The following is an 18,502-nucleotide window of genomic DNA, read 5'->3' as shown; positions in this document are numbered from 1 at the left end:
TCCCTGCTGCCCCTGTCCAGAAATAGCCCTTCTCCCTTCCTTTTGCATCACCCTTCCCTGCCCCCGTCCAGCAGTAGCACTTCTCCCTTCCTTTTACCTCCCCCCTGTCCAGCACCCAAAAGAGGCGTGGGCGGAACGGAGGCAAGGAGAGGAGGTGCTGCCCATGGACACACTCTCAGCCGGAGTTCCTGCTCTCGCAGTATGGCTGGGAGAGGAGGTGGCCAGTGTCTTGCATGGAGTGGAGCCGGCAGCAGGGAGCGGAGCCAGCGGCCAAGCCACGTTGAGTGAGAGCAGGACCGAAGCCCTGCCTCGGATCCACATTGTCTTCTGGGTTCACTAATGCCACTCTGAGTCCGCCAGCTGCCTTCTGCTGTGGAAGCTGATGAAACCACCACAAGTAGAGTTCTACTCTACTGTGCAGGTGGAAGCACGGCACCAAGGATCAGGGACCCACCAAGGATTAGGGACCCACCAAGTTTGAAGTGCGCATGCGCGCTAAGGGTATTATAGCGGATATCAACAGTGCAATGCTCAGTCATAATACATAACAGTGAAGCTTATATTACTGTATGCAGTACAAGCAAATGTTTCACAGTTCCTTCCCAATATATAAGTGTTTCACAATCATCTTCTACCACTCAACTGACAAACCCAACAGAACTCTCCAACTATGCCCTCCCCTTCTCCCCCAACTGTGTCCTTATTAACAATTGGATCGTGCTGTGTGAAGCTCCTCCACAACTCTTTATACAATGCTTTTGAGCCCCGTACACAATGCGCAAGACGCATGCACTCCCAAGTGGCCATTTGACTCATTCTCTTCTTCCAGTGCAGCACTTGGGGTGGGAGAGGATTTCTCAAGTGCTGCAGGACAACTTTACATGCCAGGACCAGAGCTAATACGATAAAATGACGCTGATAGTCATTCATCTGCTGGGCCATGAGGTCCTTTCTAACCCAAAGGAGAACTTTATATGACCACTCACATGAAATCCCCAGAAAACTGCCCAATATGGTGAGTATCTCAGACCAGAAAGATTGCAACTTAGAACACTCCAGAAAATGATGTACCAAAGTGCATTTTCCCCTTTGACACCAATCACACTGTTCTGACTCCTATAGGCTCATCAATTTCCTCTTAACCTTAGTAATATAAGCTTTGTGTAGTATCTTAAATTGGGTTTCATGAAGTCCAGCATTGGAACTGACATGAAATGTTGGCTGAAACTTGTAGCAAGCTCCCACTCCATCATCATTTCTCCCAATATGGAGCTCCAGTGTTCTGCCAATTTCATAAACAAGGGGGATGGTCTCTGTTCATGTCCCAGCTTATACCACACAGCCAGTTTATTAAGTTGTACGGGCATTTGCATAAACAGAGTATCTCACTGGGTGAAAGATGGATATTCCCCATCTGGTCTTTTAAGGGATTGGATATAATTTTGCAGTGGCAAATAGGAGAAAAAAATGGTGGGTGGAAATGTTCCAGGAGTTTGTCAATTTACAAAATATGGGATCCCACCAGATCCTGTTAGTAGTACCTGTCCAATGTATCTACAACCCTCCCCCCCCCCAAAAAAAAAAAAGTCATTCAGCATATGAGGATTTGCCCTGGCCACCCAAAATATTAGGAAAGGACATATGTAACCACCAAGATTCTCAATTTATGTCCTATCAGGAACAAAACAGAGGTCCCCCCCCCCCCCCCGAGACACTACAAGGAATACCCACTGCACTCACAATCTCAAAAAATGACAATGCCCCTGTTGCTCCCCCTATAGTGGTGCACCATCACTTCCAAGTGATCCGTAAGGGCTTCAAAAATAGGAATGCAGAATGGCGTTTGATGGGAATGCATAAACTATTAAAAGGAGAGCATGCTAGAGTTACTTCCTCTCATATGTATTCTGAAGCAAATATGTACACTCCTATGTGTATCTCATGAACCCAGTGGGGTAAAGCTGCCACATTATACAGCCTGAGATTAGGTTTATTAACACACACCCCTTCTGTCCCTCAATTATTGTAGCTTATATGGGCTCTGCGCCCCCTCCAAACAAATGCTGACGTTAGCCCTCTAAACACTGATACATCTTCGTAAGCGATCCATAGCTGTACCATTTGAATAACATATATCAATTTAGGTACGAGAGAGTATCATTTTAACCAGGGAGATAGGAAGGTCTCTCCATTGGATGCAAAAGCTTTAACTGACTGCATTTTTTCATTATATTTTTTTGTATTCTACTTTCTCTTCCACATGAACCCATTTTAGAGGAAAAGCAGTTAGGCATTGGTGCCCATGGTTTGGGGAAAGCACCATTAACTCTGACTTCACATAATTAGTTTTTAACCCAGAGAAAGTACCATATTGTTGGATCAGGTTAATTAGTGCAGATAAGGACTGGGGGGCATTATCCAAAAAGATAAGCATATCATTAGCACAAAGATTGATTTCAAACTCACATGATCCCACAGTGATGCCTATACCTGTTCAGATTATTTAATTTTACAGGCCAATTGCTTTAGGGATAAGACATACAACATGGGGGAAAGTGGGCTCCCTTGTCTTGTCTCACTCTCTAGGGAAAATGAAAAGGTAAGCTCTCCATTTATTAATAATTTGCGCTGTCTGTTGTCTATACAAAGCATGCACACCTTCCAGGAATTCCCCCAGGATTCCAAATTGGGGCAAAATCTAAAAAAGATGGTCCCATAATATCTAGTCGAAAGCTTTTTTTGCATCTAGACTGGCTATAATATGAGTGATCTTCAAAACGTTTCTGTTCTTTTATTTTTGTAAACACTATTCAATATCAAATTACAGTACATTACTTTTCCACAAAATCATCCTGTTGTGCCTGAGTAGTCACATGACATTTTATGACACGCCCTCTTACCACTTCTCTTGCCCCAACCATTTCCTACAAAAGTATTAAAATGTGGAAACTTTTTGAAGAACCTTTGTAGCTTCTCTTGGTATTTGGTTCTTGTTATGCAGTGCAGCCAAGGCTCTGAGGATATTAGTGAATGCATAATGACCCAGTCTGGACAAAGACAGTCTGGTTAGGATGGACTAATTGTGAAAGAACCCCGCCCAAGTGGGTTGCAAGAATGCTCACAAACACTTTGAGATAGGGCGGTAAGAGCCCAAGAGTTCTGGATCTCTCCCCAGTTTAGGCAGCACTACAATACTAGCATGTATTAATCACCCTGTGTTTTGCCCTGGTGCACACAGAGCTTGGCACAGATCCTTAAATGGGCCCATGAGATCAGGTCCCAAAATTTTATAAAACCTGGGGCCCAACCCATCCAGGCCAGGTGCCTTTACTGCTGCTTGGATTTCTAGCCATCTGAGCTGGAGTCAAGGAGGGTAGATGAGTTGTTGAAAAAAATTATCTCTAGTGATGCTGTCTCAAGTGTTCTTATCATAAAGAGATTGATAGAAATGTACAAACGCTGACTGAATATAATTTGCCAAGGTCACCAAAGAACTCGCTGTGTTCTTTATGCATGTGACCAGTGATGTAATGAGGGTAGGAGGCGCCCAGGGCATTTGCACCCCTCCTCAGTGCCCTCCTTTCCATGCCCCCTGCTCTTTCCCTGCCCCTACACTACATTCATACTTTCCCTTCCCCCTGTACCTCTTTAAATCTAAGCCAGCGTGAGCAACTTTTCCAGTTTGCTGCTCATGCCAGCATTGTCTTTTCCTCTGATGTCACTTCCTGGCCCCACAATCTGGAAGCAATTTCAGAGGGGAGCCAGGCCGTCATGAGCAGCAGGCAGAAGTTGCTTATGCTGGTGAAGATTTAAAGAGGTACCAAGGGGAAAGGAGGGCATGAGCATAGCATGGGGGGGTGGAGAGGTGCCGGTGCTCCCATCAAGATGGCTCCTGGGGCAGTCTACCCCCTGCCCCCCTTTACTATGCCACTATGTGATAAGTTGTTTAGCGGTCTTGTGTCTAATCAATGACGCCAATAACTTTCCAGTCTTATTGCCCCATCTATATAAATTATATTTATATAAACTGATGTCCTGCAGTGCCTTTTGGTTTAGTATATCATTAATTTGTTGCTTACATTTCAAGTACTATTGCCAGGCTCCATCCCCTTAGGTGTGTGAACAGCACCTCTATAAGTATTGGTGAGATAAGCTCCCTGTCTAGGTCTTTGCATTTGCATATAGTATATTCTATGATGTGGCCTCTAAGCCTCCCAGTATGTAATGGGATCTACATCTTGAGGATTATTATCTCTAATATAATTTTTCTACAACTCTTGAAAAAAAGCCCTAAAGTCTGAATTTAAGTAGAGCATAGAGTTCATCTGCACCCAGAGCCTTTTCCTGTTGTAATTGGAGTTCCACTCATACCATGCTATGGTCCGAGACTTCTCCATCTTCTATAGCAGAACACCAAGAAGGAAGGGGAAGCCAGTATAAATAGTCCAGTCACGCATAAGTGTTGTGGTCATGAGAAAAATGTATAATTACGTTCTTCTGGGTGCAATACACGCCACAGATCCAAGTTCATTAGTGAGTAAATTGATACCCCTTCCATTTAGTCTAGAACAGTGTTCTTCAACCTTTTGACACCTATGGACCGGCGAAAATAAAATAATTATTTTATGGACAGGCACCAGTCCACAGACCGGTGCTTGAAGAACACTTGTCTAAGTTGTGGCTCGCCCATCTCCGCCCCAGATCCCGCTCCATAATAGTACTAATTGTAACACAATTTTTTCCATTCATTTTTTATATATATATACACACACACACACAATATAATCTTATTAACAACACACAAATAGTACTAATTGTAACACAATTTTTTCCATTCATTTTTCATATATATATACACACACACAATATAATCTTATTAATAACTACACAAAGCACACTGAATGCTTCTCAATATTCATTCCTACCAGAAAACAGATAACCCCATGCAAATTCAAAACCAAAACCTAAAAGTACTAATATATACAAACAAATCCTAAGATGCAAGACTCTGCATGCAGTACAACCCCAGAAGAAAAGAAACAAATGCATTTCTTCCTGAACAGTGCAAAACATAGACAGCAGATGTAAATTCTTCAGGGCAACTCCACTTCTATCGGGAGCTTGCCCAGCTGAATTCAACAGCGGCAGCCACAAGAGAGGGAGTGGGAGCCGGCGTGGGAGACAAACTCCGGCCCCCCAACAGCCCTTGTGGCACGACTTTTAAAGATTTTCATTTTCAGGGCAGCTCTACTTGTATCGGGAGCTGCCCCAGCTGATTTCAACGGCGGCAGCTGCAAGGGAGGGAGTTGGAGCCGGCGTGGGAGATGAACTCCTCCCCCCCAACAGCCCTTGCGGCGCTACTTTCCAAAGATTTTCCAACACCCACCAACAATCCCACAGGACACTCGGTCACTCCTTAGCCCCCAAGAAGAACAGCTACCCGTAACAAGCAGAAGGAAAAGAAAGAGCTCCCCCCCAACTCACTCACAATCATACTACCAATCACCTTATCCCAAAATGATACTCACACCACAAAAACACACACTAGCTCTCCTGCTCATTACCCTGCTCCTAACCAACTGGAGGGCGACTGCAAACAACATCTCCCCAATACCAATCATATCAAACACTAATGGAATCCTCCACCCAACCAGACGAACCACAATAGACAGAAACACAAGCTACCAGACCTACATGTACCACCCCACCCCACATAAAGCAAGAAGAAGACCGACAAACCCCTACAAGACCAAAACACAACCCCACTCAAGATCACTCATCTACCCGAAAACAACTCATAGCGCTCCAATAGAATACTGCACCCTCAAATGCGCATACTTAAACATCAGGGCCATAGGCCCCAAGACAGAACACATAAAAAACTGGATAGAAGGAAAAAAGCCTAGATTGCCTTTTCCTCACAGAAACCTGGCTTACTTCTGAATTAGACCCCAGAATAACGGAAGTATGCTCAAAAGGATACGACGGCTTCATTGTCTTGTCCACTATTACCCCCAAGTCCTTTTCTAGGGTACTTTCACCCATTACCAGCCCTCCCATCGTATAGCTGTTCTTCGGGTTTCTGCTTCCTATATGCAAGACTTTACATTTCTCTACATTAAACTTCTTCTGCCATCTCGTCGCCCACTCTCCTAGTTTGTTCAGGTCCCTTTGTAAATCTTCACAGTCCTCTCTAAATAGTTTGGTGTCGTCTGCGAATTTTAGTACTTCGCACTTCATCCCTGTATCTAGATGGGTTTCAGCTGTAGACAGAGATCCTGTACAGTTGTCCTGTCATCTCAGTATCTATCTTTACATTGCTGGTCTGTGAGGTCTAGGAAGCAGGAGCAAGCCCTGAAGACTCTCCTGCGGTGGTGTCTGCGGTATGGCCATTCCTGATCCCTCTCTTCCTCTTGCAGCAGAACCTCAGCCACCAGTGCATTAATTTCAGCTATGATATGCCTTCAGAGGTGCACTACCTCTCATCACCTACCAAATGTTGTGCTCCCAAACCTAGACATACAAAGCACAGGCAATTGCTATCCCAACAGTCCTCAGTCAGTAAGCCCACCCCTCTCAGACAAACATAGGTGGGAAATTCATTACTCACTTTGCAGTTCCTGGCACAGGATACATATAGAGACAACACGGCTACAGAGAGCAAGGAGAGTTAGAAAGATGTGGAGATGCAGGTAGGAGGTAGGAGGGATGGGGCAGTGGCAGGGGTCCGTGAGAAGGGATGGGGCAGTGGCAGGGGTCCGTGAGATGTTGGGAGAAATGGGTGAGTAAAAGTAGGGCAGGTCACGTACAGATAGAGACAGGGACAAGCACACAAATGCTGCCAATGTATTAGCCAGCAACTGTGCAGATTCCGGCACACACTCAACTTTTGCTCTCCAGCAGCACTGGATCACTAGTGGCTCAAAACACACTTTGGGTAACAGCTTATGTGCTTTTTAAGGAGGTCTAAGTGTAGGCACGCACATAGCAAACTACTATGATTTCCATTATCATACTTGTATGTCTCAGCCATAAACACGCTCTCGGAACACCCATGAAATGCCTCCATTTTATACAACCTGTGATAGACATAGTGTGGTTTGGATGTAGCTCTTGTCTGCTTTTGATTATCGGTATTTGGTCTTCCTGTCTTTTAGGTCATCCAAGTGCCGACTTGGACGGGTTTTTAGACATGTTTAAGTTTTGATTATGAGCCCCAAACACTTTGGTGTAGTCATCTACCAATGGTGTTCCAAATACTCAAGCATTCAATATCTTCTTGAGATAGGAAAAAACTTGTGATGCGGTTTAACTCATTGCAACCATAAGCAGTTGGACAACAATTGTGGTATCCTCATATCCTCCTGTGACCTCAGCTCACAATACTTTTGCCCTGGATTCACATGCTTGAATTCCTTGAAGCTCAATGTAGAGCAGATGTCTAAATCTGGGAGGAGACCAGCCCTTCCTGCTTCTAATCGAGTAGTGATGAAGGTAACTCTTTGATGATCCTCTTCCGAACTAAACAAGACCTAGTGCTCCAAGTGAGTCAAATCCTCTCACAGCTCACCAGACACTGAAGCCACCACTGATGGGATTGCAGAAGAGCAAGGAAGCAATTAAAGTCTGCTTTGCAGGGGCTGGTCCTGGTGGCTCAGAGGATAGCTCCTCACCATGCCCTGAGGCTACAAGTCCACAATAGTTGGAAGCAAAACAAAAGATCCAGGAAAAACTAGAAGCTCCCCTCTTCCTGCCCTCAATTTGTTCCAATTTCATTACAATTTTGTGAGTTGAAACAGTGTGAAGACTGGGGTAGTTAATTGTTTTGTATGTTTGTCCAATGAGCCAATACCTTGAATTTCAGTGTGGGATGAAGGGGAAGCTGGATGAGTTAGATATATGAGGAAGTTACAAACAGCAATATGATGACCAGACCTCATCTTTGCTTTCATTCTCTGACCTTTCCTCATCTTCATACTCCTCTCTTCTTGGGGCTCCTCTTTTGGCACTTCAGAGTCTGGATACCCTCTCCAAGCAATTGAAGGTCTTGGGCCAGAATAAGACCAATGTAGTTTAATATGCAGGAGTATCTGTCAGAGCTGCTGTTCATGTGCACAAGCTTTGAAGACATGTTTCTGGCTTGACATTTTGCAGAACTGATGTCATTATGCCATTGTATAGATCCATGGTGAGACCCCACCTGGAGTACTGTGTGCAGTTCTAGAGGCCGCATTACCGCAAGGATATGCAGAGACTTGAGTCGGTCCAAAGAATGGCCACCAGGATGGTCTCGGGACTCAAGGATCTCCCGTACGAGGAACGGCTGGATAAATTAAAGCTATACTCACTCGAGGAATGCAGAGAGAGGGGTGACATGATCAAGACATTCAAGTATCTCACGGGCCGCATCGAAGTAGAAGAAGATATCTTCTTTTTCAAGGGTCCAGCGGCAACAAGGGGGCATCCGTGGAAAATCAGGGGCGGGAAACTGCACGGGGACACCAGGAAATTCTTTTTTACTGAAAGGGTGGTTGATCGCTGGAATAGTCTTCCACTTCAGGTTATTGAGGCCAGCAGCGTGCCTGATTTTAAGGCCAAATGGGATCTATTCAAAGAGATAGGTAGGGGAGGGTCATTGGGGTGGGCAGACTAGATGGGCCGTGGCCCTTATCTGCCGTCTATTTCTATGTTTCTATGTTTCCATCCCTTAAGTCTCTGATATTGAGATTTGGACATTGAACCTTTAGCGACATCTTTCAAGAAGGCTTTTACCTTATAGCCTTTATCTGCCAATTTCTGTTTAAAAGGTCTGGGAAAACTTTAGTCATTTTGTATAACCAAAAAATCTTCTATACAGGAATGAGAAAGAAAATCAAATCCAACTCCTATAACTTTCTCACTTATATTCAAGAAATAATTTACTTATGCCACAGAGTCTCTGTCTGAGCAAGCGTGTGAATCAGTACGCTGCTTTGCTGTCCAGAGCCCTGACGCAGCTTGTCTAGCGAAACGGCAGCTAGCCTAACTTCAGTCGGCTAGGACTGGCAGAGACAAAAATACATTTTCAATATCATTGAATATTCTACCTACAAGCTAAGTAGTTTTGACTTTTCTGACACCATTTTGAAACATTTACTGTGTCTGCTGTAGGTAGGAGGGGGTTCAAGAGCCGGTGAAGATCTTTTCCCTTTCTAGTGCAGTAATTGACATTATTACGCACGGGGTTCTGAGGCTCTCCTCTCATTCATAATTGATGTGCATGAAACTTTCAATGAAATTGTGGCATAAGTAAATTATTTCTTGAATATAAGTGAGAAAGTTATAGGAGTTGAACCCATTCTTACCCCCCATTTTATGAAGCCGTTTAGGGTTTTTTATTGCAGGCAGTGGCAATGAAAGCTCAGATGCTCATAGAATTCCTATGAGCAACCGAACAGATATAGAGGTGGAACATAATGAATCTATAGGAGGTCATGAAAAAGATCAAATGGATAAAGGAAGGGATGTGAGGACCACTGAATCCAGGAAATTAGTACGATCAGAACTTAAATGTATGTACACGAATGCCAGAAGCTTAGGTAACAAAATGGGCGAACTGGAGGAACTAGCAAAAAGAAAGCAACTGGATATCATAGGAATAACGGAAACATGGTGGAATGATGAAAATGAATGGGACACGGCATTGCAAGGATATAAACTATACAGAAGAGATAGGATTGGGCAAAAAGGGGGAGGTATTGCCCTATATGTCCAGGAAGACATAGAGTCTAACAGAGAAGGAGAGTCGGAAATAGATGGTAAACTAGAGTCCCTCTGGATAAAGATTCCTGGATAAAAAGAAGCAGACACAAAAATTGGCCTCTACTATCGACCCCCGGGACAGTCTGAGCAAATCGACATAGCAATGATGGAAGAAATTAACCATGGATGTAAATCAGGAAATGTGACGATCATGGGGGACTCAACTTTCCGGGGATAAACTGGAAACTGGGAACGTCAACCTGCGTCAGAGAAACAAAATTCCTCGAACTGATGGGAGATTGCTTCCTTGAGCAAATGGTAGCAGAACCGACTAGAGGTAGCGCAATACTGGACTTGGTTATAAATGGCATTACTGGAAGGACAGCAGATGTAGAGGTAACAGCCCCGTTGGGGACAAGCGATCACAATATGATCAATTTTACAATTTGTATCGGTAAGGGGAAACCAATCAGGACTAAAGCCACAACCTTTAATTTCAAAAAAGGAAATTACTACAGTATGAGAACCATGGTTAGAAACGGTTGAAGAAAGGAAAAACAGAAATCCAGACAGTAGATCAAGCATGGTCTCTGCTGAAAAAAACCATCACAGATGCACAGAATCTTTACATACCAAGGATTACCAAAGGAAGGCGAAAAAAGGTGAACCAGCTTGGTTATCAAAAGAAGTGAAGGAAGCAGTGAGGGAAAAGAGGAACTCGTTTAAAAAATGGAAACGGGAAAAAACGACGGAGGCCTGGAATTGTCACAAAACCGACCAGAAAAAATGTCATAAAGTGATAAGAGAAGCAAAAAAAGTCTATGAAGAAAAGATAGCCCAGGAAGCAAAAAATTTCAAACCCTTCTTTAGATATGTGAAGGGAAAGAAACCAGCAAGGGAGGCAGTGGACCCTCTCAACAACCAAGGAAGAAAAGGGACAATTAAAGAAGACAAACAGGTAGCCGATAGGCTAAATTCATTCTTTGCTTCTGTCTTCACGAACGAGGACACAACAACAATGCCAGACACAGGGATTATATTCACCGGAGACATTGAGGGAAGCCTAACAACAGTAAATGCGGAGCTGGACATGGTATACGTCCAGATTGACAAATTAAAAAGTGATAAATCCCCTGGACCGGATGGAATTCACCCGAGAGTTTTAAAGGAACTTAAGGTAGAAATTGGGGAACTTTTACAATCCTTGGCTAACATGTCAATAAAAACCGGGCAAATACCGGATGACTGGAAGATAGCAAATGTCATCCCAATTTTCAAAAAAGGAACAAGAGGAAATTACAGACCCGTGAGTCTCACCTCAGTTCCTGGAAAGATAATTGAAGCACTAATTAAAGATACCATCGTACAACACTTGGAGGATCACAACCTGATAAGAGATAGTCAACACGGCTTCAGGAAAGGGAAGTCATGTTTGACAAATTTACTACAATTCTTTGACAAGATGAGCAAACCAATGGATAGGGGGGATCCAGTGGACTTTAAGAATAAATGGGATACCCATGTGGGATCCCTACGAGGGTCAAGATAAGGAAATTGGGTCATTAGGGCATAGACAGGGGGTGGGTAAGCAGAGTGGGCAGACTTGATGGGCTGTAGCCCTTTTCTGCCGTCATCTTCTATGTTTCTATGTTCTATGTTTCTATGTTAATTTACTTGGATTTCCAGAAGGCATTTGACAAGGTCCCGCATGCAAGGCTCATGACTAAATTACAAAATCATGGAATAGGAGAAGTGCACAGATGGATCAGCAAATGGTTGGAAAACAGAATACAGAGGGTGTGCATAAATGGGAAATTTTTGGACTGGGAGAAAGTAACTAGCGGTGTGCCTCAGGGCTCGGTTCTTGGGCCTATCTTGTTAGGAATATTTTCATAAATGACCTGGAAGAGGAAACAACATGCAATATAATCAAGTTTGCAGATGATACAAAATTATGTCGGGCGGTTGGCACTCTAAGAGACTGCGAGAATCTACAGCAGGATCTCAACCAGCTGGAGACGTGGGCGAAAAAGTGGCAAGATGAATTTTAACTTAGACAAATGCAAGGTGATGCATTTGGGAAAGAAAAACAAAGAACATGAATATAGGATGTGGGGGGTGACTTTAACCAAATGCGAACAAGAAAAGGATCTGGGGGTAATGATTGATAGAACCCTGAAACCTTCGGCCCAATGTGCGGTGGCGGCGAAAAAAGCAAACAGGATGTTGGGTATGATTAAGAAGGGGATCATGAGTAGATCGGAAGAAGTTATAATGCCACTTTATAGAGCTATGGTTAGACCACACTTAGAATACTGTGTCCAACACTGGTCTCCATACCTTAAGAAGGATATAACTCTGCTGGAGAGGGTGCAGAGGCGAGCCACGAAACTAGTCAAAGGTATGGAGAATTTGAGCTACAGAGAACGCCTCAAGAAACTGGGACTGTTCACCCTCGAGAAGAGAAGACTGCGAGGAGATATGATAGAGACTTTTAAAATATTAAAAGGATTTGACAAAATAGACCAGGAACCCTCATTACTAATATTTTCAGATGTGACACGGACAAGAGGTCATAGCCTGAAACTGAGCGGCAGCAGGTTCAGGACTAACATCGGAAAGTTCTGTTTCGTACAACGAGTGGTGGGCACTTGGAATGCTCTCCCGGAAGAGGCTGTGATGGAGACTACTGTTCTGGGTTTCAAACGCAAGTTGGATGCATACCTTCTTGCTAATCATATTGAGGGTTACGGGAAAACCGGGTCTCCATAAAGGAGTACCTAAATGGGCCTCCGCTTGTGCGGATCGCCGGACTATATGGACCTAGGTCTGATCCGGAGAAGGCATTTCTTATGTTCTTATGAGTCTTGGAGCTTTTACCGCTGCAGCTTACGATATACAAAAAAACCTAATGTGACTTCATAAAAGGGGTAGTGGTGGGGTGGTGTTAATTGCTTAATTATTAATACAGGCTTGTATTTTTTAAATACAGGCAGTCTCTGAGTTACAGATGCTCGACTTAATTATGACTCATACTTAAGAACGTGGTTGTGGCTTCATTTAATTTCACTGAGCAGTCTTTCCAGTGGCATAGACTCCTACACTTCTCCTGTAGCAGGTTCAGGAATGATGCATGGCCACATTAAGAACAGTGTGTGGTTGTGCATGATGTAGCATTGTTTACGTCTGTGCTTTATTAATGGTTGGTATTGTTATTCATAATGCCGTTATACAGGGCCATGGTGAGACCTCATCTGGAGTACTGTGTGCAATTCTGGAGATCACATTACAGTAAAGATGTGCGCAGAATTGAATCGGTTCAGTGGACGGCCACCAGGATGATCTCGGGGCTCAAGGGTCTCTCGTACGAAGAGAGACTGAACAAATTGCAGCTCTACACTCTCGAGGAAAGTAGGGAGAGGGGAGACATGATTTAAACATTTAAGTATCTCACGGGACGTGTCGAAGTGGAAGATGATATTTTCTTTCTCAAGGGACCCTCGGCCACAAGAGGGCACCCGCTCAAACTCAGGGGCGGAAAATTTCATGGCGACACCAGAAAGTATTTTTTCACAGAGAGAGTGGTTGATCATTGTAACAAGCTTCCAGTGCAGATGAACGAGGCAGACAGCGTGCCAGACTTTAAGAACAAATGGGATACCCATGTGGGATCCCTACGAGGGTCAAGATAAGGAAATTGGGTCATTAGGGCATAGACAGGGGGTGGGTAAGCAGAGTGGGCAGACTTGATGGGCTGTAGCCCTTTTCTGCCATCATCTTCTATGTTTCTATGCTTTTTGTTGGTATTAAAACCAATACAAATAGCTGAACTGTAAAAGGCCAAGGTTAGAGGATGTCCAAAGAGAATGAGGGGGGTAACCCCCCCTCAAAATTGTGGACAGGGGAATCCTTGGGTTCGTCGCAAAGGATGCCAACTCTGTAGGGTACACTTAAGTGAGTGTGCTCTAAACGTCGAGCAAACTTTCTTCACTGTGTTCAGAGAGATATTTTGAAAGGTTGGTTCTTATTTTCCGAGAACCTATATTGGAATGGAAAAACGGTGGAATATTATTCTGACTGAAAAGTAACTAAAGGAAATGTAAATATACATAGACAATTTACTGTTTCAGTCGCTATTCACAACTGACCAAGTGTACCGTCAAATTAGCCTTTTGGTATATTAACCACAAGTCGCGACTCTGGCAAAAGCAAGGCGTGCGGAGCTGCAGCAGCCGGCTCGCGCCACTTGCGCGCTCTTTCTCGTCTCAAGTGCGACCGGCTCCTGGGCCGTGCGCGCGCACGCCACTGCCTTAACCGCGATTGGAGGAATACGAGTGAACGACGGAGATTTGTGGCGAGCGGTTGGGTGCGCGCACGCGGAGACCGGGACGGCGGAGGGGGTGGGGGGAAAATGAAGGCATGAGCCTTGGGAGTCCGTAGGCCGTAGTATGCAGCGAGCGAAGGCAGCGCGTTGCCCGTGTATCTCCGGCCCCACAGCGCTGCCGCCGCCAAAGTTGCACTAGGGGCCGTTGTGTTCGGCACAGCAACCTTCGCTCTTCGGGCTCCGGAACACCGGGCACGAATGACGTGCGTCTGTGTGCCGCCGTGCTGCGGACGAAACAAAGCGAGACTCGCCTCAGCCCCTGCGCCTTTTGTCGAGGTTTTGGAGGAAGGGACGCGATTCCTGCGCCGTCATGGACTGAAAGGTGGAAAGAAAGCGCTTCGGGGTTACGACGCCTGGAAAAGCGAAAAAGAAACTGTCAGAGAATAAGCGCGAGCCAGCGGCCCTACGGTCCCGCCGGGAAAGATTTGCAGGCCGGCGGCGGCCCGATGCTCGCTCTCGGTAGACTTTGCTGCTGAGGGGGGAGGAGGAGGAGGAGGAGGGGCGCCGATGCGGTGGGGCGAACCGGGACCATGCAGCCCCAGCCACCGACTTACGAGTTCTTCAGTGAGGAGAATAGTCAGCGATGGCGGGGTCTCTTTGTACCTGCTCTGCGGAAGGTGGGTGCCTTTTGTCTCACTTGATTTCTATGCCGTAGGAAGCCAGGAGGGTTAGAGGAACCTTGCGAGGGGGTATGTGTGTCTGTCTGCAGCATCGCAGGGTCAGCCTGACAACTGCTCGGGAGAATCTTCAGGGGATTCCCCCTCCCCCTTCTGAAAGAGATCTGCAGCAGGTTTGGCCATGGATGTAAAATGATCCCAGTTATAGTCCCAGGAAGCACAGGAGGCAGTCGGGATGCAAATGGGAAACCCCGGATCAGTTATTCGCTTCCTTGAACCACGGAATCTAATACTTGGGCCTTGAAGTAACTCCCTCTCCTGTAGCTCCTGCCTAGGGGGTCGGTGGGGAACTTGATACACAGTCTTCTTACTGTTGGATGCATGCGTGGAGAGAAGAGTAGACAACTTTCTTTATACTCGCGGTCACGATTTTCCTCACTGATGCACGGGTTCGCTTTTTATACGGATAAGATGAACTCATGCAGGCACTTCCCGGAATGACATTTTAACTAGATGCCGCGGGCAAATCTGAAGCGTAATTACTATTTTCTTTCTAATGGGAGTAAAAAAAAACCCACAAAAAACTACCGGTAGGCTTATTCAGGGTCCTCATCGGAAAGTAGTAATACTGTATTTCAATAAACGATTTGTTCCCCACACGATACTTGCTACCCTTTAGGATGCCAAATTGTTTTGCAACTTTATTTAAAAGATGTTGCAGACAGTATTTCGAAGTGGTAGTGCTTTGTGCTCCAGCGGGTTAATGAATGTGAAAAATAACCTATCAGACTTTCAAATCCTGTTGAAAACCAAGATAGGGAATACAGTTTGGATGCACTGGCCTATTTGAAAGAACATCTTAGGACTTATGGTTAGACAGCTGCATTCAGCATATTTACAGTTCTTAGAAAATGAATGGGGGTATGTATAGATAAAGCAGATTAAGGGAACCCACATGACTAAATATGCTCTCAAGTTATGGAATAGTGTTCCCTTGGAGCTTAGATAGTTGGGAGGCCTTTTACTAAAGATTAGTGCATGTTATCTGTCACAGAACTCATTTTATTCCCATGGGTCCTGTTACAGATAACTTGCTGCTAACCTTTAGTAAAAGATCCCCTTGGTTTGTTAGGAATCATTTAAAAGAAAACTTAGCTTGTATTTTAAAGTGATATTTTAAAGTAGTTTTTCGTAAGCTTGTTCTGGGAAAAATAGCTTATTTTAAAATTGTAACTTGCCTCAAGACTTATTTTGAATGAGGCGAATAATCAAATAATAGTAAAGTTACATGGGTGGTATGCTGACTGAGCTCACTATACACCTACAGCTTTACTGTACAGTCTGAAGGGAAATGGGGAAGAGAGATATGTCAGACTATGGAGAGAGGGGAGGGAAGAAGATGGGTGCCAGACCAATGGGGGTGGGTGGGGGATGAAGGGAGAGATGGAAGGGAGAGAGAAGGCAGACTTGAATGAGGAGAAGGCAGAATTGAATGAGAAGATGAGGAAAGCAGAAACCAGCCAACAAAGGTAGAAAAAAAATTATATTTATTTTCTTTCTTTTTTTGCTTTAGGATAAAGTAGTATATTAGTTGTTGATAAACATTTATAAACAAAGCCCTGGCAGCTGAACATATCTTTCTCTAGTTCAGCAGCCAGAACTTTGATTTATAAAATGACAATTGTACAGAATATTGTTTCTTTTTATACTTTAATAAAATAAGTTCAGTATAAAACTATTCAAGGCTTGTGTGGATGGGATCAGCTGGTTTACGGGGACGGGACGGGGATGAGCTCGTGGGGACAAATTTTTCCCCCCGTGTCATTCTGTAGTAGAGACTGCTTGTGTGTGTGAGAGAAAGGACAGTTTATTTACCTGCACGAATGTGTGTCTGAATGATGGGAGTGAAGGTGTGAATTGGCAGAAAGAGAGAATTCAGCAAGAGAGGAAGAAGCCAGAGGGTCCAGAGAAAGGGAGAGCAAGGGAAAGAGAGGAGGCTTTTATAAGCTGGCTACAGAATAGGATCTATTGTGGTTAAGTATCCATATCTTTCTGTAAATTGAAACTATGGTAAATGAGGTGTGTGGCACATAAAAGACTGGAAAAGAAAAGAGAGAGAAACTGTCCTTCATAGACTTGAGTTACTGCTATTTTCTAATATCTCTGTGACAATGGCTCTTGATGGACATGCAGCTGGGGCCATTCTCTTCTCCAAGCACCGGACCTTAGCACATCTGTTGAACCTCAGGGCTGTGCCAGTGTTTTTGTTTCTCTTAAGCACTGATAATTTAGATCAGTGGTCTCAAACTCAAATGTGCAGGGCCACATTTTGGATTTGTAGGTACTTGAAGGGCCACAGAAAAAATAGTTAATGTCTTATTAAAGAAATTACAATTTTACATAAGGTAAAACTCTTTATAGTTTATAAATCTTTCCTTTAACTGTTAAAGGAAAGATTTATAAACTATAAAGAGTTTTACCTCATGTAAAATTGTCATTTCTCTAATAAGACATTAACTATTTTTTCTGCAGCCCTCACAGTTTAACATCTTTCCTTTCTCAGAATTGACACATTTCAATCACTATATTGAAAATAAAATCATTTTCCCTACCTTTGTTATCTGGTGACTTTATTTTTCTGTGCTTTTAACTATGTTTCCAGGGCCGCCTTGTCCATTGACTGTTTTTCTCTCCATCTTCACTTTCTGCCTTGCATCCATCTTTGTTAAAGAAAAAATACAGGGACTAATATATAAAGGTCCAAGTCAGTAAAGATGATTATGATGAAAAATAAAGACTGACTGCATTGGTAATAAATATCAGCGGTAAGAGGGCTGATGACAACTTAGAAAAACGCTCAGAAAAAGTGAAACTCTGAGGGGGGTGAATACCTCCCCTTGGGCAAGAGTTTACAATCCAATCATTGCATTTGCTGTTTGAAGCATCACTCTCTGACCGCTGGTAAAGCTTAATCAATTCAATAATTTTAGTTGACAAAATTTTGTTCAAAAATCTATCATACACGAACTCTCTTGCTCTTTAAACGATACTGTACACTTATCTGTACAAGCTTGTAAGGATTATGGTAGTAAGGGCTCTAGGGGTCTCAACGTGGCCCCGTTTCGATAATCTTCTTCAGGAGACCCGATACTGCACACTCTGAGACCTTGTGCTAATCGTATCTTTGCAACAAGAGATGATCTAAAATTACAACAGACATTTATCAATCACAGCGCACAAAATATACTTGCAGTGCGCTGTAAAAACTTATACTTGTTTGTAGCAAACATGAAGGTGAGAAGCGCTGTGTATGGACAAATAAAACATGAAAGCAGAAAATTATCCACATACCGTTTGCCAAATTTAGAAAGTCCAAACGACGGAGACCGCTTCACTCCTCACTGGTTTTATACTACTGTGAGGAGGAGGGGTGACCTCCGACGGAACGTGATGACGTCACTGAACTGCTGACGTCAAAGGTTACTGTAATGATTATGGTGCAATCACTGTAAATAAAGTTCATTTGAAAAAACACCAAAATGTCCAAACTACTGGCCAGATTCACTAAAAAGGCTGAAATCATAGCAAAGCTGGAATCAAAAGCTGAAATCATAAAAAAGCCACCCACTCAATCTCGTTATTAAGTCCATTGGGATGAAGTGTGTTCAACTCGAAAATCCATTTCTGTTCCTTCTGCCAGAGGAGTTTAGGTATATTACCCCCTCTGACAGAATGTACTGTGTCTAACACAGAAAATTTT

The 18,502-nt window shown here is 43.9% G+C and overlaps 1 protein-coding gene across 2 annotated transcripts in view; it reads left to right on the top strand.

The window, feature by feature from the left end:
* Positions 1–14,066: 14,066 nt before the first annotated feature.
* Positions 14,067–18,502, top strand: part of SOS2 (SOS Ras/Rho guanine nucleotide exchange factor 2) — a 292,583-nt gene continuing 288,147 nt past the window's right edge. The window contains exon 1 of one of the 2 annotated variants that reach the window (XM_033951288.1): positions 14,067–14,742. In XM_033951288.1, coding sequence (XP_033807179.1) covers positions 14,709–14,742 — 34 coding nt within the window. In that variant the 5' untranslated portion in view covers positions 14,067–14,708. The remainder of the gene's footprint in view (positions 14,743–18,502) is intronic. The other variant, XM_033951289.1, reaches the window with a different exon arrangement.

This window comes from Geotrypetes seraphini, chromosome 7 (assembly GCF_902459505.1).
Source record: "Geotrypetes seraphini chromosome 7, aGeoSer1.1, whole genome shotgun sequence".
NCBI classification, from domain to species: domain Eukaryota; kingdom Metazoa; phylum Chordata; class Amphibia; order Gymnophiona; family Dermophiidae; genus Geotrypetes; species Geotrypetes seraphini.
This window is presented reverse-complemented; position numbering and strand designations above follow the sequence as displayed.